The sequence below is a fragment of the Acanthochromis polyacanthus genome, chromosome 13, assembly GCF_021347895.1.
Source record: "Acanthochromis polyacanthus isolate Apoly-LR-REF ecotype Palm Island chromosome 13, KAUST_Apoly_ChrSc, whole genome shotgun sequence".
NCBI classification, from domain to species: domain Eukaryota; kingdom Metazoa; phylum Chordata; class Actinopteri; family Pomacentridae; genus Acanthochromis; species Acanthochromis polyacanthus.
In genome coordinates this window covers 24,747,550-24,769,819 of record NC_067125.1, presented here as the reverse complement: position 1 = coordinate 24,769,819, position 22,270 = coordinate 24,747,550, and the positions used below count along the sequence as shown (strand labels likewise).

The following is a 22,270-nucleotide window of genomic DNA, read 5'->3' as shown; positions in this document are numbered from 1 at the left end:
TGTTTAACTCCACGGAAGGGGTGTCAACATTTTATGAGATTAATGCATATTTTAGTCTTGCAGCCAAATATTTTATTATTCAGTGCATGCATGTGACCATCACCAGCCCTCCCTGAAAGCTAAGCTGACATTCCTTATTAGAATTCCCTGTTAAGAGCCAGTGCTACACCTCAGTGGTGACGTGAAAGGAAACAAACGGTGGACGAGACAGGACGGACAGGGACAGAGACTAGCAAGCAGTGCTAATACATCTGAAGAATATCAGGTGCTGTTTTATTCCAGACTATTAATTACCCATCAATAAGACAAACAAACAAACAGAAAAAAAAAAACAGAAAAACCAAACAAACAAAAAAATAAGCAAACAGTACTGAACACCATAGTTGTGGTTGTCGTGTCAGTATAGAGTGGAATAGGCCAGAAGAAGATACTGGAGAAAAGGAGAGTGGGTTTAGTGTGAGTTTAGACTCTGGAGAGTCTCAGCACATTCTGGCGGGTCCCAACACTACTCAACAATGGAACTCGACAGGAGCTGGTGGGACCTGATCAAACATGCACATGCAAGTGTGAAGGACCCCGAAGCCCAGAACAGCTATCACGGCAACGCAAGGCCAAGCCGATAGAGGACCCACCCGCCACCCATGCCCCAACCCTCGAGTCCCTATAATAACCAGAGTAGCGACAACTGGGGATTTCACGCCATTTTGTTTCCATTCACTGTGCCATGCACTAATGCACCCGTGACTGTGTGTGTACTCGCTTAGCTATTTGTGGAGTGGTTACTGATTTCAAGACATGTTTTGGACAAAATATTTTACTGGCTTGTTTTGGATGTCCAAGGTTGGATTATGGCCGTTTTTTGTGGAATATTTTCATCTGTGACTAGTTTTGAGCCTTCAAAGGTGAGTTGTGCTGTTTACGTTATTTGCTGTTTGTTGGACAAATGTGTTTATATTACCCGCTGTGGTAATCACATCTGAAAGTGGTTTATACCGGCGGATTCATGAGAATGTAAGCTTTCCATGGGTGTATAATGTTTCTATCATCGAGTTTGCAGCTTCGGTCAATTTAGCAAAATACGTTTGCACATCTCAAGACGGCCCGTATTTCATGCATCTCCATGCATGAAATAGTCAAAGTCAAAATAACCACAACTGCCTAAAATCCCATCAAACTTTTCTATCTGTCATTCACCCATACATCATAACATGAAAGTACATACATGGGACTAACCTGGCACAAAAACGATGATGAAGTCGGTTTCCATCCCACTCTCCGGACTTTATTTTCCCACAGTTTCCTTCTTTCAGGATCACTGGGAAATCTAAACATGTAGAATCCCTTCTCTGACCGATTTGTGCACCCAAAGGCACAACAGACCGTCATTTTTCAGGTATTTAGGAAGTGAAAAAAGACCTGGAATTACTCTCTGCGGTGTAAACAACGTTAACAGGAAAACCCGGCGTTCATGAATAGGAAACAAAATGGCGGTCATAGATCACGTGACCAAAATTTTTTGCACCCGTCATGTCGCTACTCTGGTTAATATAGGGACTCTACCCAACCCCGCCCACCCCAGCCCCCACCACCCCACCCCACAGCCCCCACCACCCCACCCCACAGCCCCACGCAGCCAGGAAGCAGACACAGGGGCAGAGCGCCCCACCAAAGGGACGGCAACCAGCCCACCACTGGGCAGGCCGCCACCGGAGGCCGGCCAGAGGGATCCGGAGCCGGGTCCCAATGCGAGTCCAGAGGGCAAAAATGGACAGAGCGTTGGGGCCCAGCGACGCCAACGGGGAGGCACCCCGCATACCCCCCCGCACCAGCCCCCGGGCAAGCACAGCACACCCAAGGCCCCCATATCCTGCGAACTGAACCGACCCCCCCCACCAGGACAGAGCCACCACACACCACCAGCCCGTGCCACAGCGTCCCCCAGGACAGCCAATCCAGACCCCGCAGCCCACCAAGAGCCGGGACCCGTCGGGCACACAGGAGAACCCCCACAGGTCACAACCCCCCGGCCCCAGGGACCCCCAGCCACAGCCATACGGATGATGGTACACCCTGCCGCCCCATAGCCGTAAGGGGGCCGGGTCCCACCAGCGACGCCGTGCATGTGAAACCCCCCATTACTCTCCTATTAATACGTTTCCCGATCCCTGATGGGAGACATTATCCCTGCACCGTGATAGTGTTAAAAGTGGGGAGGCTGGGCGAGGCGTCAGCCAACCCAGACCTACCCCCAAGGAGAGTGTGTGTGGTGCATTAAAAAAAAGATTGGAGACCAGGGGAGGCACAGCCAGCAGAAACTGGACTCCAGTGGCGGCACGCAGGCCAGGATCAAGGCCTGTGCCCAGATGAGGCAGAGCCACCCCTCCAGAGAGAACACCCAGCCCCCACACCAGACCGCCCAGCCGCAGAGGGCCCCAGGCCCCCCCAGGGGAGGGAGGGAGGAGGAGAGAAGCAGAGCAGGAAGGGACAGGGTTTATAAAATAAAATCTCAGTTTAAGTGACCTAAAATGAATACTGAGGCCAAAATCTCGTGAAAACTTCTGTAAAAAATATCCATATTCGTGTAAAGTTAAAATGAAAACTCCTGAGTCCAGCAGGTCAAACAAAGAAACACCTCAACATTTATTTATCATATAATTCTGTGCAATAACACAACGTACAAATAATCATTCTGTAAATATTACAATCCATATAATATAGTTTAGGTCTGTTACCACAAAATAAAACATTAAATACATTCAAGGTCTGTGAAGGCGTCAGAGTGAAGCGAGGACACGAAAAAAATAAATCAGCTTTTCAAATCAATAATAAATGAGCTTATCTCAAGGATTTGGTCCAAAATCTCTACTTTCTCCTCTGATTCATAGAATTTATTCACGGGATTATTCTGGTCGGTAAACAAGAGGATTAGTCTGAATTGATCAAATATTAAAAGATTTTTGCTTGAATGAACACTGAATGAACACAGGAGAAGAAGAAGCACTTTTAAAGACCGTTTTGGTTTCCTCTAAATATCAGCTGTACAATAAATCTTCTTAAATTAACAAAAAGAAAAAACCTCCACCGAGTGTCTTGTGTGCAGCTCGTCACCGCCGTCTGATCAGGCTCAAAGAGAGAAAATGAAAAGAAGAAAACGAGAGAAAAAAAAATGCTGTGCAAAAAGTCTCAGACAACAGAAACGGTACGGAGGCAGTTGCCATGGAAACGCGCAGGTTTCTGTATAATAACAGCCTCGATCGGCCCCGTCACTGACGGGAAGGATGGACGACGTCTCCAGAGCAACACTGAAAACACACACACACACACACACACACACACACACACACACACACACACACACACACACACACACACACACACACACACACACACACCCTGTGAAAACCACACATCTCCTCTGTGGGAGATGCTTTCGTTTAATTCTCATCTAAAAAACAACCAAACAGTGGAAGGCAGTAAATCTATCTTTAGGTTTTCAGCAGACAGCAGAGACTGAACATCCTCCCTCCTCACTCAACAACACAATTCATCCATAAATGTACTTTAGTCCTCTTCAGCCCGGCCTCTGCGACCCGACCGACTGGCCAATCAGAGCTTATCATCTAAAATAGCACATGACGGGTGCTGATGCTGGTAAAAGTGCAGTTCAGGAGTCCGCTGCTGTCAGTTCCTGCGTCGTGTTTTAGCTGCAGCAACCAGCCGTCAAAATCTCAAACAACCACATGCCACCACATAGTCTCCTGTGGACACGTCTGACCATCAAGTGTCTTTGTCGTCTGAAAGTGCGACGTGAAGCTGCCGGATGTCGCCGCCACCGCCGCTGCCTCTGTCTCTGGGCTGGACCTCCTCGTAGGGTGGCGGACTGTCGGGGCTCTGGCCGGACAGGAGGGGCCGCTGGCTGCCGTCCGATGGAGGGGACTGGTGGCAGCTGGACGCCTCCTGGGCCAGGAGGAGCTGGGTGGGTCCGGGAGCCGAGCAGGACGGGAGGCGCTGCCCCCAGCTGCCGTAAACAGCCTCCTCATAGGAGGGGAGGGACACCGGGAGGCCGTCCACCATCAGGTCCAGCTGGTCCGAGGAGCGACGGCTGCAGGAAGAAAGTTATTTAACAATGAATGGAAAACCACCAATGTAGCTCTGACTTCCTGTAAAAGTGTATCTCAGTGGATTCACTTACATGCCCCTTAATCTGCACCACCTTCAAAATATACACTACCGTTCTTATCGAAAGGCTTTTATTTTGATATCAGGAGAAGTGACACCAACAGAGCAGCAGTTCATGCAAGCAAAGCCAGTGCACATAAATCTGATCTCACACCTGTTTGTAATCATATCTGTGAGGTTTATTTTGCCAAAAAATATAAATGTATTGACAGAAATATTAATTTCCGCTCTTGTATTGTGTCCCTAAAGTGCTTTTGTTTTAGCTTTTGAGCTCATAATGCTTCAAAGATGATTAATTTCCAAACCTTATACTCCAAAAACTAACTTAAAGATTTTAAAAAATGAAAAAAAATTAAGAAGTTTTGTCCAACAGGCCTCACAATCTGCATCATCTCCCAGATATACACAAGATGAACCTTGCACCAGTTTGGAATCATCTCTGTGGGGTTTACTTTGCCAAAAAAATAAATATGTGGACATAAATATTACTTAAAGTTTCCATATTGTGCCTTTCATATGATCACACAGTGTGTTTTTTGAGTTTTTCTAGCTTGAAATGCTGGAAAGATGATCTATTTCCAAACTTTTTACGACAAAAAATAACTTTTTAGGTAAAAATTAAATTTAAGTTTGGTACCTGTGTGATTGACAGGGGTAGAGGCGGGACTTGACCACCAGGCAGGCGGTGGTGGTCAGCAGGAAGATGGAGACGCCGACCGCCGTCGTGGCCATGCTGGGGATCGAATCGCTCGCTTTGTCATCTGACTTCATGTTCGGACCTTCTGAGGAAGAAAAACACAAACGTTTAAGGAATAAACTAAAACCTCTCAAACATTTCATGCTTCCACCTTCACAAATGTGACAATTTGCTGCTTTTTTCTCTGTTTTTATACAAGCTTAGACTGAATGAAAGTGAAAATTCCAAGATTGACTGTAGAAACTGTTTCACGTTTACAGAACCAGATACAAGTTTATACAACCTCCGTATTCAAACATTTTTTCCTGACTTCCTCTATTTTCTGCTGGATACACAAAAACTAAAGACATCAAAACAATAAAACAGCACATAAAGCAACACAGAGTGAGGCTTCGTCCAACAAAGAGGCTGACCAAGATCAGGCCGTTTTTTTCTTTTGCTGACTTAGAAAACATCTACGAAAAGACTCAGAGATTTCTGCAATGCACTTTAGGTAGCATTAGTATGCTGTTAGTTTGAGTGTTTGGGATAATTGTTGGTCAAATCTGGAACAATTTTGGACCAATTTTGCTTCATTTTGGGAAGTTCTTACTCATTTTGGACAGATTTCAAGTCAAACATATCAGACATTGGAACCTTGTCTTGCCTTATTCGATGTTAAAAATCGGTGAAAGGTCGACGAAAAACCATAATTTATAATGAAATATGGATGCATCCATAAATATACACTTTCAAGAACTTTATGGGGCCACAATACCACCAAAGTTTGAACATTTTCCTGGTTTCTGGTGCCTCAAGGCTTTGGTTTTCAACAAACACTGACATCTTTGGACAAAAAGTGAATGGAGTTTGGTTAGGGCGGGATATTCAGATAGAATTCAGCTACTATAATTATCAATATTAGGGTTCAGCTCAGTAAACATCAGTACAGAACATTTCAAGAATGTTTCTTCCAGAGCAAAAAGCAAAGTCCAGATTATAGATGTTTGATTTCTTTGTGTGGGGGGATTTAAGGAAACATCTAACCAACATGGCTTTCCACCACATCCTGCAGAAACCCACCGAATCCAAATGTCGTCTGTTTCTCAGCAGGTCAGTGAAGCCAAAACACGCCTTCAGACTCTGTGAGAACTGTTTGATCAGGATGCAGAGGGATGGAAAAATGCTTGCGTGTAGCTTGACGTCACTTTAAAAAAGCTGTGAGAAAGCCTGGTTATTCTGTGCAGACGGCTTTAACAGGAATGGATATTATCGAATACAACATCTGTGACGGGAGGTTTGTGGCCGTGGAGCTTTCCGTGAGGCTCTGACAGAGGAAATGTCTAATGGTTATAATGGTGGCTTCGCCCGCTTCCTCTTTCTGCGCTTCGACTTCCTGATGCAGCGCGTTTCGGTGAATGGTGACAGAGGAAGTCGGAGCCGGTCTGAGGAAAGTAAAGCTGCAGAGAGCGTCTAGTAAGTAGGTCAGGAGATAAACCAGATGAAGATCAGTGAAGACAAACAGAAGTCCATTGTTGCTTCACAAAGTGCAAAAACCTTCAAACGCTGGTCCAGATGTGAGATTTTTGCTTCCAAGTGTGGTGTCTTTGTGTTTGTTGGGGATCCAGAGCAACAATTGGATGAATTTGAGTGCAAAATGATGCAGAAGCAGCCAACAAGTGCTCAGCATGTGTTGGAAATGAAATTGGGCGACACAGCAAGAAAAAGAAGAACCAGAACAGTGGGAAAAGTTTCAGTTTTACAGCCGTGAACTAAAGTTTACATCCAAGTGTAAAGATCACGTGTATTATGGCAGTCTAGAGTTTCCAATGACTCCAATTGAAACACATGAATCTTTGTCAGGAAACAATCATGCATTTTGGTTCTTTTATGGATTCATTATAGCTTTTCCTGAAATGTGACCAAATCTGTTGGGTCAACAACATACAAACAGCAATGCTGATATTTGGTTAAATGTCCTTTTGCCTAATTTTCACCACAACAAGCTGCTTTTTGTAGCTGTCCATAAGCTTCTGGTTGTATCTTTGACCCTTCTCTTGAGAGAATTCAACTAAATTTGTTGTCTTTCTGACTCAGACTTGTTTCTTCTTCAGGTTCTTGATGGATTTCAGTCAGAACTTTGTCAGACCAGTCTAAAACCTTCATTCTCACCCAATTGAACCATTTCTTTACCACTCTTTATGTGTGTCTGTTCTCATTGTCTCATCGAAACATTCCAGCAGCTTCTTATTCATTCAGACCTGTCTTTTGACAATTCTTGGTTGACTCTGGACCATCCTGACCAATTATCTCTCAGCAGTGTTTTATTTTCGTCTCAAACGCAGCAGAAACACAACTTCACCATGAACTTTATACTTACAAACTGTTGATTTTAAGGTCTGAAGCAGCTTTGGGATGTTCCAAGTGACTTTTCCGACTTTTTTTTTTAAAGTCAATTAGTTGCCTTTTCAGATCTTTGCTGAGCTCCTTAGACCTTCCCATTATTGTTTCTGAGTCTAATCAAATGGGTTCTATTTAGGAGTCAGCAGCTGCAGCCAAATGTTATCACTCAAGACCAGTTAAGGTGCCATGTCACAAAGAAAATTTGATTAGTATGGCTTTCTACATCACCAAAACTGATTATCCAGGTGACTGTTTGTATATTTTTGACCCAGTAGATTTTGTCACATTTCCAGAAGATCTTTAATAAATCTATAAAAGAACCAAAACACAAGTTTCAATTATCCCATCATAGAAAATTCAAAGTAATAAGAGTCATTGGAAACTCAAGACTTTACTAGTGGATATAAACTTTTGTTCACGACTGTAAATGTTTGGATAGTTGTGGTGCCAATAAAGTCTCTGCTGAAGCTAATCTAATAGCATCATCGTGGGAAACACCGGCTATTCTTGTTATTCTATTTAAAACTGCAGCTGATAACAGGAAGATTTGGGCGTCAGATGTGAGATGTTGTCACAATTATTAGCATGTTATCAGGGTGAGAAGACAACACCCTGAAAGTCTCAGAGGTTCAGAAGTAGGTCAAGTTTTGTTCCTGTTTTTAACGGATTCAAGTTAATGTTTAGAATCAGATCTGACAGAAGGTGCAGCCAACCAGAAACACGATTAAAAATTCACCAAATATCCCAAACGACAGCCAAAACAGTCATCTGATGGAGACTGAATGGGCTTTAATGCGTATTTGAAGCAGAGGTAAAGAGGCTTATTCGCTATCTGCTTCCGTAAAACATAAAACAAGAACTAAGAAAGTGACTAATGAAGCTTTAAACTGCCTGGGTCAGCAGTTCATTATAAACTGAGGATCGCTGTGAATCCTGCTGCTTGGAAAATGTTTGGAGTTTCCCAAGAACTTCTGCTGATGGGTAAAGAAAGGAATTTTAAAGTCATGTGATGCTAAAAACTGAGGATCTCCAGACAGAATCGATCCACTGAGCTCAAAGATGACAGAAAAACAGCATCTTAGCTCAAATATTTGACTGAAAAGCAGCTTGGATGACTGCTTTTTAGAGATTTAATGTGTCTAGAAGGGTAATATTTATGTTTTGGTCATTTTTTAAAGAATAAATGAGCATATTATTTGAAGAAATGTGTTGAAAACTGCTGAAAATCCAATCAGCATTAGTGCTACGTTTAATTTTGCATGCCCTAGACCTCTTATCAGTGTGCTATTATGTTGTAAAATGATGAAATCGACCTCTGAGCTTCTAGTTCTTCTCATTAACTGTCTTTTTATTCTATAAAAAGACTAAACTACTGTGAATAACACCTCTAATGAAAACACTCCTTCACACAAACACCGAGCCGGTCGCATTTTCGCACCTTTATTTGTGACTGTCGGTTGGTTTTCAGCTTATTTTAGAGCCTTTATTAAACATTTTTGCTGCTTGTTTTTTAAATGAGTTTTTTTATCAACAAAATGCCAGAAAAGAGAGTAGCATCAGACAAACTGTCCAAAATCCAAAATCTAATCCATTCTCTAACATAAAAATCAGAGAAAAGCAAAACACTTTCAGATTTGAAAGGCTGAAAATAGAAATTATTTAACATTTTATGAAAAATTAATGTTCCTATTGTCCTCATTAACTGGCACCAAAAAATATTGTTTCTTTGTCTGAAAAAAATCTAAAAAATAAACAAAAAATTCCCCTAATTTATGAAAATTTGCAAAAGAAGAAGAAAATTCCAATAATTTCTTATTTTAAAAAATCCCCCAAATTTGGCAAGAAAATTCCTGTAAATATTTTGAAAAAAATGAGTAAAAATCTTCCAAAAAAATCCTAAAATATCTGAAGTGATTACATATATATATATATATATATATCAGTAAAACTTCTAATATTTTCTTTAAGAACATTCAACAAAATCCGCTGGATTTTGGTTGATTTTTCTCTGAATGTTCTTAAAGAAACATTTTTAACATTTCCTTTTCTCCAGCAAAAAAATGTTCAAAAATTTCCCAAAAATGTTGAAAATGTGGACGACAGAAGTTTCACTGTGAAATAATTTTTTTCCCCACATTTTCAAACTTTAAAACGGGTCAATTTGATCCGCAGGACGATACAAAGGTTAAGTAAATTCAGCTAGTTTTAGTACAAAAACCTTCACCGTTATCACACAGACGTCAAACATAAACAGGTGTTTGTGTTCAGGTGTGTTTGTACCTTTGATGGGGATGCAGGCAGGTATGGGAGGTTGCCACCGGCCATGGCGACACCTGGACACCTTGGTGCTGACGTGGTATCCGGGTTCACAGAAGAACCGGATGGAGCTCTTGTAAGGAAAACCTCGACACGGAGACGGATCGCAGCGGAAACCTCCATGTTCAGGCACCAGAGGGTGAGAACAGTTACTGAGTCGACCTGCAGGAACACAGAGACGAGGAAGGGTTTAATGAAAGGGGATTAAAATACAAGATTATCAAGAGTGATCAACGGTAAAAAAAAACAAGACCTTTGGCTGAAATGTTTAAAGAAATTGGTGTTTGCTTTTACAGATTTGCTACATTACAGATAATATCCAGTTAAAACAAAGTATTAATTTATATGTAAACTATAAGGTAAACAAGCAAAAACTGTAAATAATAATGTAGAAATATCATTATTTTACAGATATTTGCTCATATCTGAAGTAAAAAAATTATACATGTTAAGGAATGAAAAATGGTTAATGATTGTTTTTACTGGTAATTGAAAGATTTTCTCTGTAACATATAATAACCAGTGATGATTTGCAGCTATTAAAAAAATATAAAAATCTATTAAAAATATGTACTAAATGAAAAAAATACATATATATGAGGTCATTTTAGTAATGTGTGGTAATTTTAAAAATAGAAATAAAAACATACAATAAATATATTAAAATATTTTTTTTAAAACAATATATAATATATATAAATATACAATATATAAAAATATGATTTTTTTTACAGATATTTGTGGTTATTTAAGAAATATTAAAAATACAAATAAAAATATATAATAAATATTCAATATTAAACAGTTAAAAATATAATTATTTTACAGGCATTTGCAGTCATTGCAAAATATAAAATAATATGAAAAATATATACTATATATGTAAAAATATTTTTAGAAATTAAATATATAATACATAAAAATATCTAAATAAAAAATATGATGATTATACAGATATTTGTGGTTATTTAAAAAAATTAACATAATACAAATATATAATAAATACAAAAATACTGTTAAAAATTTAAAGTATTATATATATATATATATATATATATATATATATATATATATATATAAATGATTGTTTTTCAGATATTTGTGGTTAATTTACGATTTTAGCAGATTTTGAACATTACAATATTCAACTGTTTCTAATGTATTTTTCTTTTAAATTTGCTGCCACATTTTGACCTATTTTGTTTAAAGATAATTTTTTTTTTTTTTTTTACAGTGCACCATTACTGCTGCTTATTGTTTGCTCTATCTCTCTGAATCCAAACATTTCCCATCACTCCTTGCCGCTGCTTCGTGTTTAGTTTGAAGTTAAACAACAGGATCAACATTCTGCAGCTGATTTTCTCTCCTTCCTTCCAGGAGAGGTTTAGCTTCTTGTTTTGTGGATTTCTGCCTCTTCAGCTGTTTATCCTGTAACGGACCCGGTAATAATTCACAGATTCAAACCAATTCTGGCAGAATAAATGGGTCACACGGGTCCCTTTGGAGCAGACAGAGAGTAACGGGTTGTAAAAGGTGATGTTTTTACTACAAACGTGCAGAAATGTGGGTCAAAACCTCCACAGAGCGCGAGGACTTTTACATTTATCTGCTTTTGAATTCACGCTGGAACTTTCACACGTTTCTTCTGCCTCCTCTGTTTCGCCAGTGGGCAGCCGGTTGCCATCAACTTCTGCTATTTCTTCACCTCAAACGTCTGCGTCTGCACAATTCTCTGGTTTCTACGACGCCTCCTCAACCCCAAACATCCACAGAGTAGGTCAAGTGTGAAGCTGCGAGTGGAAAATCACTAGACTCTGTCGAGAGTTGAAGCTTTCAAGCGATTTTTTGTGTTTTTTTTTTTTTCAGCTGATCCTCTTAAATTCACAGGAAAGCAGGTTCAGTGTGGAGCAAAAAGTTGCACTAAAGTCGTTCAGAACAGCAGATTTGTGAAACTGAAGAAGAAAAAGAAAATTGTGATCAGAAAGAAGGAACCAGAAACATTTATTCAGTGTTTACTAATCACAAACTGCTGCTGAACTTTGATATCTACCATTAAAACAAATTCTGAGTCATGAAAAGCTGCACTTCCTCAATAGATTCCCTAAAAAAAAAAAGAAGGGCTTTGTGCTTCTCATCCTCGTTTTTACCGACGCAGGAAAAGAGGAATTAGACAGACTTGAATGAAATAAAGAGAAGCAGCTCTGGAGGGATAAATGAGTGCAACAAAAACAGTAAATCAACTCAGAAATTCTTGCCAAATAAACAAAGAATAAAGAATAAAAATAAAATAAATGTGCAATCTAAAATAAAAATAAATAAACTAGAAAATTCTTGTAAAATTAAATAAAATCAAATAACAATATATAATAGAATAATAGTAAATTAACTAATACATTCTTCTTAACAAAATAAAATAAAAATATAAAATAATATGGTAGTAAATTATTCGGGTGAAAAGTAAAATAATCAAAATGAGATTAAACTAAATTATAATAAATCATCCTGTAAATTCTTGCAAATTTAATAAAATATAATACAAAACAAACATTAAAAAAATAATGTAACGGTGAAATAACCAGTAAATTCTGGTGAAATTGAATATAATACAAAATGGTGAATAAATGGAGAAAAAAATGGTGAATAAATGGAGAATAAATTTAAAATAAATGGTGAATAGAAGAGTGAATAAATGGAGAATAAACGAGTGAATAAATAGTGAACAAAAGGTGAATAAATGAGTGAATAAGTGGAGAATAAATGTTGACTAAATGGAGTATAAATGTTGAATAAATGTTGAATAAGTGGAGAACAGGTGAGTGTTTACCTGCGATGAGCAGCGGTGAGGCGGCCAGCAGCAGGACTCTACAGAGCAGACCGAGTCCACCGGGACGCTGGACGGACGCAGACATCAAACCAGATTCCTGAAGACGAAAGGCAGAAGAAGAGTCAGAAAATAAGAGAAAATAAACACAACGGCTTTACTCTGGAAACACACAGTGTGGAAGAAATGCTGCAGGAATACACACTAAAAAACTGAGAACAGCTAATATCTGTAAAAAAAAATAAAAGATAATGATAATTTCTAGCATATTTAAATACAGTAAAGTTCATCAAAAATTATTTTAAAAAATGTATATTTATAAAAAACATTATTCGATCTTAAATGTATGTTTCTTTTCTTGAATATAGCTAAAATCTACAAGATAATATTATTATAATATTGTAACAATATTCTAAAACTATTAATGAATATTTTGATATTTACATCAATATTTGTTGCAATTTTACAGTCAAAATAATTAAAATTAGCTTAAACTATGATTTTTTTACAAGTAAATTTACTAATATTTTATTTTATTCTGCAATAATTTACATGTTAACTTTTCATTTATTCTTATTTTATTTTGATAATTATATCAATATTTGTTAAAGTTTTATTAACAATAAAATATCAAAAATATTTACTATAACAATATCGAATATTTTGTTTGAATAACATTATTTCAAAGATACTTGCTGCTAAAAAATAAAGCAAAATAAGAGTAAAGAATTTTTAAAATGGTAAATTATTGCAGAATAAAATAAAATAAAAAACAAAATAGATTTTTGATGTGACAATTTCCAGTTTGGCTTCTGATTTACATTTTTTGATGATTTAAATACAGTAAAAATAGTATAATTCCTTTTTGGCAAATATTGTAAAACACCAAAGTAGAGATGATTGATGTGAACATTATTTATGTTTTTTACCATGAAGAATTTAAAACGTCAAAATAAAATAAATGAATAAATTACGTGTTGTGTATTTTAAATCCTAAAAATACATTTTATTTAATTTAAATCATGACAAATATTCTGCAAAACATAGTATAAAATATTAAGTAAAATAAGATAACAAGATATAGAAATAAATCTAAAATATTTGATTTAACAGTTGAATGTGTAATTTAACAAAACTGGAAAACAAAATGAAATATATAAATAAAAATAAATATTAGGGGGACTGTGTGTTGCACCTCCGTCACAATAAAGAGCCGTTTAAATCTTTCATCTTCAGAAAACACAAACATCTGTGAAAGAAAAGGTTTTTTGTTTATCAGCTGAGAAGCAGCAGCTTGTTGTTGTTTTATTTCTTCAGCTGTCAGCAGCTGAACCTTTAACTTAAAACCACAAAAAAAAAAAAAACCTGAGGCCACAAAACTTCAGCTGCAGCAAAAATCTGATGCTTTCTGTCATTATTTTATATTTAAAAAGGTGCAGCAGTGATAAAGAGATAATTCTAGCGAGTTAAAGCATCTCCACCTGCAGCGGTTTGACTTTTATTGTTGTCAAATCAAACAAACAGGGACTCTCCAGTGTTTCTGTCAACCTCTGACCTTCTAAACATCACATATCTTCTCTCTGATCTTACAGGAAAACGTGTTCTTTGTGGGTGTTGTGAGATATTTGACCACAGAAATCTAATCGCTTCATTTTTAAGTGAACAATTGTGGAAGATTTGAAGAAAAGAAATGTACATTAAACTCAAAAACACAAGAGACAGAGGGATAAAAACGTAATAAAGTCTGAAGACAGTCAGAATTATCTACGCTGATATCTGATCTTCTCTTCCTCTGAAACTGAAGTCTGATTCACATCAGTAGGAGAGATGGAAATAGAAATCTTCTGAAGCCAAACCTTCACATGAAACAGCTCAGAGTTCACAAATAAACACAGGAAGCGAGAATTTAAGCAGTAAAATGTAGAAATTTCATCACAGATTTGTCTTATTTGATCAGTCCAGACCTCAAAAATATTAATTTCAGCATAAAATTCTTCTTCTTGCCAAATGAAATTGAATAAAAATATATTAAAATTAAAAATAAATAAAATAATCGTAAATTAACTAGTAAATAAAATAAAATAAAAAAATAGTAAATTAACTGGTAAATTCCTGCAAATTAAAATTAAATAATAATAAATTAACCAGTAAATTCTTGCCTAATAAAATAAAAATACAAATAAAATATAAGATAAAATAACGGTATATTAACTAATAAGTTCTGTGAAATTAAGTAAAATAATTTAAATTTAAGTAAATTAAATAATAGTAAACTATCCTTTAAATTCTTGTAAAATGATATAAAATAACATAATAGATCTTCTAGTAAATTCTTATTAAATTAAATTAAAGTAAATTAACTAGTAAATTCTTGCAAAAATAAATTAAATAAAACTGAAAAATGCAATAACATAAAATAACAGTAAATAAATTCTTGCCAAATTAAATAAAAAAATTAAAAGAGTAAATAAATACTTGCAAATTCTTGTAAAATCCAAGCAGGGGGAACAAGATGTAAAATGACACTTTGATGAATTTATCAGCCTAAATTCTGATCCGGATCACGGAAACTTTCCGTTAAATTAAGAACTCCGAGTGGATTTTTATCTTTATTTATTTATCTGCTCCTGTGTGAAACTTCCACCTCTGATCTTCCCATCAAACCCCAAACATCGTCCTGAACTCGACCTTTCAGCCCATCATAATGAAACCATCACCTCAGAGTGTTTCTGTTTCAACGTTCCCCGAGGATTAAACCGGTCCCAGAGGAATATACCGGTCCCCGAGGATTAAACCCGTCCCCGAGGATTAAACCGGTCCCAGAGGAATATACCGGTCCCAGAGGAATATACCGGTCCCAGAGGAATATACCGGTCCCCGAGGATTAAACCCGTCCCAGAGGATTAAACTGGTCCCAGACCTGCCAGCGTGACACCACAGTGTGTGAAAACGTGTGTGTGTGTGTTTGCTGCTTTCATGTCAACAGAGATGCCAGTCATCTCCGGAGCGGCGGGGGAAGGACCGCCAGTCACGCTCTCGTGCACGCTCACATGCACGCCCGCAGACATGCACACATTCAGACTGAAACACGCTCTGTCTTCTGCGACCACAACCTGCGTGGGTGCTCTGCTGCTTCTTAGTCATCGAGGCCCTCTGTGACTTCAGAACTTCTGCTCTGATGTTTGCTAGAAGTTAGAAAAAAACTGCAGAAAATTTAAAAGCCTGAGAAGTGCACATTTTTACAAATAAAAAGACCAGAGTCCCCACAAATATCCCGCTAAATGTCAGACGTCCTACTGGTTTCAGGATGACTCTTCGGCTGCACTTTAGCAGAAAAACTGTTTAATTTTACTCAGAAAATGATTCCTGCAGCACGTTTCTACTGTCCTGCTCCATTGTTTGAAGCTTAAAATATTAAGCAAAAATATGAAATAAAAAAAACTAATAAAATTACTACTAAATAGTTACAATATTAAAAAATATATATATAAAATAATAGGAAACTAACTAGTAAATTCTTGTAAAATTAAATAAAACAAAAAATAAGAATTAAGAATAAATTAACAGTAAATAAAGTAAAAATTTCTTGCCAAATGAAATAAAATAAAAATATAAAATAAAGTAATAGTAAATTAACTACTAGATTCTTTCTTAATAAAATAAAAATATAAAACAAAATAATAGCAAAAATAACTATTCAATTATTTCTAAATAAAATAAAAAAATTGTAAGTTAACTATTGAATTATTTCCAAATAAAATAAGACAAAAAATATAAGCTAAAGTAATAGTAAATCAATTATTAAATTCTTTCTAAATAAAATAAAACAAATGAATAAAACAACAATTAACTAGTAAATTCTTGTCAAATGAAATACAATAGAGAACATAAGTAAATAAAATGGAAGTGCTTTCCTACAAAATATCAGCACAAATTTAAACTACTTAAAGCAAAACTAGCATTATTCTGACTGGCAGCCACTTGTAGTTGCTCTTGAAATGGATGCAGAGAAAACTTTGAGGTTCCAAAAGAGAAACCAAAAGTCAAATTCCTTGTCCTTGAATCAGGATTAAGAGGGAGTTTATAGGAGCAATAAAATTAAAGATGAGGGACTTTTACTGGGAAAATCCCTGGAAAAACCTCTGAGGATGAAGAATACTCGAAAACAAGAAAACACCATTTTGGGTTTGAGAAGTTGGAGCAGTTTTTACCCACTGAACCACATCTGGTTGATGAGTAGCTGCTCAGAGCCGCTGCCAGTCTGAACTTTGCTCTTTGTGCTTGGCTGCTTCTGAAACCAGCAGCTGGAAACTCTGCAGAATTTACATTTAATGTCAGGGCTGCTGTTTTATGAACCACCGATCATCTTTTACCACGTGTGGGGAAAATCTGCACGCTCTGTTTTCATTAAGCCTCATTATTCAGCTCGATTCTTCACAACTTTACTGATTTTATGCAAAAAAAGGCCGAATGTGTTGCAGAAAACGGTGCATTCAGGGTCTCAGGGGGTAAAATTTGATGCGTTTTTTACAAAAAAAAATCCTCCCATGTCCCAAATAAGTCGATTTAAATGTCTGTTTTTGGGGTAAGATCTTCTTCAGGACAATCAGGTGGAACCAGTTTGAGTTCCAGGAAGCAGCCCGCCAAAATAAGATGCAGCTATTTCAGTTTCACGATGTAAAAAACAGTCGACTGAGGGTTTTAGCCAGGTCACAAAAAAAGGAAATAAGTATTTGTGGAAAAAGAAGTCATAGATGTTGCAAGTATTATTGCACATACGTCACCGAGGAAGCAACGGAATCTCAACAAAATACAAACCAGCAACACGAAGCAGCAAACGTGTGTGTTAAACCTCAAACCCAGTAGATTGTTCAAGGAAATCTTTCCTTTCATGAACACTGCAGTATTAAACATCATCCACTAGCCCAAAATGACAACAATGTCTCTAAAATTCCTAAATTTTGTCCAAAATGTCTCCAAAATAGGGTGAAGTCTTTCTCAAATGACTAAAACTTGCCTGAACCACATATACAATTATCTAGAATGACCCAAAATGAGTCCAAATAGAAGAAAGAAGGTGCAGAAATAACACTTCTTTGTGTGCACTGTTCTGCTTCTACCTGCACACATCATTGCAAATACACAAAACTAGACTCAAAATGAGTCTGAAATAATATAAATCTAGTTAACAATTACCCCAAAATAATCCTAAATGACCAAAACTTCTCAAAAATTCCTAAAATTTGTCTAAATTGTGTCCGAAATCAGGTTAAATCCGTCCAAAATTGATACAAAATGACAGAAAACAGTCTAAAATCAGTCAAATTTGTCCAAAACAAAGTCAAATTGTGTCCATAATGGCTATGACGTTCTCAACATGACTCAAAATGAGTCTAAAATTACAAAAATCTTGTCAAAAACATTTTTCTAAATATCCCAAATGACTAAAAGTTACTCACAAATTCCTAAAATTAGTCAAAAATTTGGTGAAATCTGTCCAAAATGACCTAAGTTTATCTAGAAATAGTCCAGAATGACTCAAAATTCACGTGGATCTCCAAGGTCTCCTTACCTAGGGAACACATGGAACCAGGATGCATTATGGGAAGAAGGCCAGCCCTTTGGACAATGTTCTGCTGTGAAACCTTGGGTCCTACATCCATGTGGACGTTATTTTGACACCTACCTAAGCTTTGCTGTAAACCATCTACACTCTTTCAAGGAGGCAGTTTTCTCTAATGGCCTCTTTCAGCCACAAAGCAACAATGGTTCAGAAACGGTTTGAGGAACTCAACAACCAGTTTGAGGTGCCGACTTGACCTCCAAAGTCGTCAGATCTCAATCCAATCCAGCATCTGTGGGATGTTTTGGAAAAACAAGTTCAACCTATGGAGGCCAAACCTCAAAACTTCCAGGACTTAAAGGATCTGCTGCTAACATCTTGGTATCTGATACTACAGCATACCTTCATGGTCTATTGGAGTCCAGATACCCCAACACACCTTTAGGGTCTAGAGGAATCCAGATACCTCAACACACCTTCAGGGGTCTACTGGAGTCCATTGGACGGGTCAGGAAAAGGGGGACCAACACAAAAGCTGGTCATAATGTTAGTCCTGATCGTTGGATGAGATTATCTGTACAGAAACAGTTTGTCTGAAGAGTTTCAGTCAGGGTTTAGAACTCATCATGGTACAGAGACGGTACTGGTGAAGGTCCTGAATGATCTAATAGCTTCACACAGTGGACTGGTTTCTATACTGGTTCCACTGGATCTCAGAGCTGCATTTTGACAGAGTTGATAACAGCATCTTCTTACAGAGACTGGAACATGTTACTAGGACTAAAGGAAGTGCACTGCACTATTACTGAGAATCACCACATAAACATCCGTTATTATGCAGACGACACCCAGCTATATATGTCTATGATGTTTATCCCCTATACCTGGTTCTGTCTACCTGTTCTCTGGTTATAACTCATAAGGTCTGTACCGTACTATGCTACACTCTGTGGGATGACATCTGCTGTGAATAAACACAAACCAGCAACACAACACAGACCAGCAACACAAAAGGAACACAGTGGAAGTGCTGATGCTGCGTTCACCAGCAGCTCTTTGGGGTTCACTTTCAGGCTGATGTCACCAACAGATGTGTTAAAATTAAGCTTTTTTTATTGTTGAATCCATAAAACGGCTCAAGGTCAACGTGATGAAACCGTTGGATAACAAAGTTAATCATAAACTGAGACGAAAACAGAACCAGCTGCTTTTATCAGCTGAACAGACCAGAATGTTTGTATTAATTCATCCTGTGTTGCTGCCTGTATCCTCAATATTCACCTTCTGGAGACAGTTTTTAAATATTTAAACACTAATTCCACTTTGAGCTGTTAGAGTCAGTAATAATACAGTTTGTCAGGTCAAGCGTTTTTCTTTCATCCAACAAGTTAATAAACTCCAGCTTTATCTGTGTAGATTTAAAGGAGTAGATTTAAAGGAGTAGATTTATTGTGACCTACTGAGTTTCTTATCATCCAGCGGTGCGCTGGATGATAAGAAACTCAGTAGGTCACAATAAATCTACTCCTTTATGCATCTAAACCTGAGATTATGTCCAACTATTGCCTCCTTTAACACAGTATTTAAAAAATCCCATTAAAAAGCTAAAAAAAAAAGATATATTAAAAATGATGGAAAGCTGTAAGGTTCAAAAAAATGTAAAATAATAAGAACAAAATGAAGAAAATATTTTTTTCTCTGATTTAAATAAAGTTAAATTCAATTTAAAAATGTTAAAACTTTTCTCCTTCAAATAAGATAAAATATTTACATTTTTGCTAAATAAATTACAACATATTTATGTTAAAATGTAAAAGAATCAATTAATATTTTTGGTAAAAAAAAATACAGAATTTTGTTCGGTCATTATTTAAAAATTTCGCCTATAATTTATTATTTTTTGTTTATAGTCAGCATGTAAATTTCTATTTTTCTGTCATTTTATTAGATATTATCTGTAATTTAACAAAACAGGAAAAATCTGTACAATAAGTTTCAGAATTTTCAAATTTTTCCCTTATTATAGATCTAAAATTTTAATTATATATATATATATATATATATATATATATATAATTATACATAAAATAATAAAAATGTTTGTCGCATTTCTCGACTTTAATACACCCCCCCCAAAAAAAAAAAAAAAACAACAACAAAATTTTGGGTTGAATTAAACATGAAGTTAACATAATTTAAAAAGCAAGGACAATCTGTCAAAAATAAGGAAAATGTTTGCTTTAAAAAAATTTTTTTTAGCATCTTTATACTCTAATATACATTTTCACTCAAAAATATTTGTAAAATAAAAATATTTTGGTTAATTTAAACATGCATTTAATATAATTTTACAAAACGGGAAAATCTGTCAAAATTAACAAAAATGTTTGTTTAATTGGAAACATTTTTTCAGCAGTTTTCTAACTTAATATACATTTCTGTACAAAATATGTGGAAAATAAGAATATTTTGATTGATTTAAAATAATTTAATAAAACTGGAAAATCTGTAAAAATTAATAAGTAAAAGAAAATTGGTCAAAAACATTTACAATTAAAAAACAGCTTTTTAAACGGTGTGCTACTGTTTAATTTATTCTAATAATTGTCCATGGGAGGAAAAAATTAACATATTTTAAAAAGAAAAAAGGCCACAACAGGTTAACACGCCCAAACTTTCAAACTGTTCTGATCTACAAAAATAAAATCATCAAAATCCAACAACCAGGAGGAGCTACTGCTGGAAAAATACCAGCTAAATATGAAAATAGTTGCAGATGAACCGCCTGATAATTTAATTACAGTGAAAATAATGAGTTAACAAGGAGCTGATGTTCATTCAGAGACTCTTCCAGCATCTATTATTAAAATAAAACCCTGGGCTCAAACCTCCACGTGATGAAACAGTTTATTTTGTAAAAAGCTGCTTTTGTTCATCAGTGAAGCTTCATGACAGCAGCTCCTCCAGTTAAAACCTCCAGTTTAGCTCCACAGGAACAGCTGAGGTTTGATTTATTATTATATCACAGAAATAAATCCACCCTGACTCCTCTGATAAAACCAAACCACCGCCCGGTTCTGTCACCGGGGGTCCGGTCAGCGGGGCTGGGAGCCCAGGCGGCCCGCTGCAGGTGAACTTAAACCCGTACACCTGCGCTCTGCGTCCGGCCGAGCTGCTGCGGAGGAACCGGAGGAACGTCTCACCTGAGAGCCGAGGAGGAGGAGGCGGCGGGTCCTGGAGCGGCGGCGGTCCGATGGGGTGGGGAGGCTCGGCGGGCTCTGGAGGGATCGGTGGCCGGGGGACGGGTCTCTCTCCGCGCTCAGCTGACGGCTCTGGGCTCCTGCTCGGCAACAAGTGGAGGCTCTCGGGCTGCGCTGCCTGAGTCACCGATCAGCTGTGAGAGACGCAGGAGGACGGACGCTGATTGGCTGCAGCGGCCGCCAAGCCCCGCCTACCTGCGCGGCTCCGTCATCTTCTGGAAATGCACCCTTTGTACCACAGACAACGCACACGCACACACAGCTACATAGGAAAAGGAAACTGTGGCCAGATCTAAAATGAAAATAAATTCCACTCAGAAGTCACTGCATTAAAATAAACACAAAAAAACTGAAAACCAACAAAATCTAGGAAGCTTTACAATGAAACGAAATCAGAAGGTTTATAAAGAGAAAACAGTAAACAAAATGAGTAAATAAATGGTGGAAATACCAGCAAATATCTGTGAAATTATATATATATTAAAAATAGTTTAATTAAATGGTAAAATTGACATATTATTATTTGTACAAATAATTTTAATGTAGGCGTTGTTTACAGTTTGGGCCTGTAATTATATTTTCATATTTTTACAGTGAGCATGCAAATAAATATTTTATCTGGAATTTTATCAGATAATATACAATAAATAGATTTTTGTTTCAAATACTAACAAAAATCTGTAAAATAATTATATTTTTTGCTATTTTTCAAATACACCTATTTATGTTTTAAAAAAATTTTAAATAATGAAATAACATTTTAGGTAAAAAAAAATACAGAAAATAAAAGATGAAAACACCAGCAAATATCTGTTAATTATTTTTTTCCTGGTTAAAATACAGCAAAATTATTATTTTATTTATTTACAGTCAACATGCAGATTAATATTTATTATCTCCAACTTAACAAAACAACAAAATATTTTGTAAAAATACAGCATATTTATATTAAAATGCTGTAAAATGATGAATTAGCATTTTTGGTAAAAATACAGAAAAAAACGTGAAAATATCAGTAAATAGCTGTATAATAATTCTATTTTTTCTGATTT

At 36.6% G+C, this 22,270-nt stretch overlaps 1 protein-coding gene across 2 annotated transcripts; it reads right to left on the bottom strand.

Moving 5' to 3' along the window:
• Positions 1 to 2,616: 2,616 nt before the first annotated feature.
• Positions 2,617 to 21,349, bottom strand: zgc:152863 (uncharacterized protein LOC562658 homolog). Of its 2 annotated transcripts, none has more exons than XM_022198077.2 (5): positions 21,162 to 21,349; positions 12,399 to 12,495; positions 9,539 to 9,736; positions 4,817 to 4,958; positions 2,617 to 4,102 (listed from the first exon to the last, which is right to left on the bottom strand). In XM_022198077.2, exons 2-5 carry the CDS (start codon positions 12,481 to 12,483, stop codon positions 3,778 to 3,780), a joined length of 750 nt encoding a protein of 249 aa, XP_022053769.1. In that variant the 5' UTR covers positions 12,484 to 12,495; positions 21,162 to 21,349; the 3' UTR covers positions 2,617 to 3,777. The 2 variants fall into 2 exon arrangements, with proteins under 2 accessions (XP_022053769.1, XP_022053767.1); XM_022198075.2 differs by having other exon boundaries at positions 4,817 to 4,961; positions 21,162 to 21,346.
• Between the last annotated feature and the right edge of the window lie 921 nt (positions 21,350 to 22,270).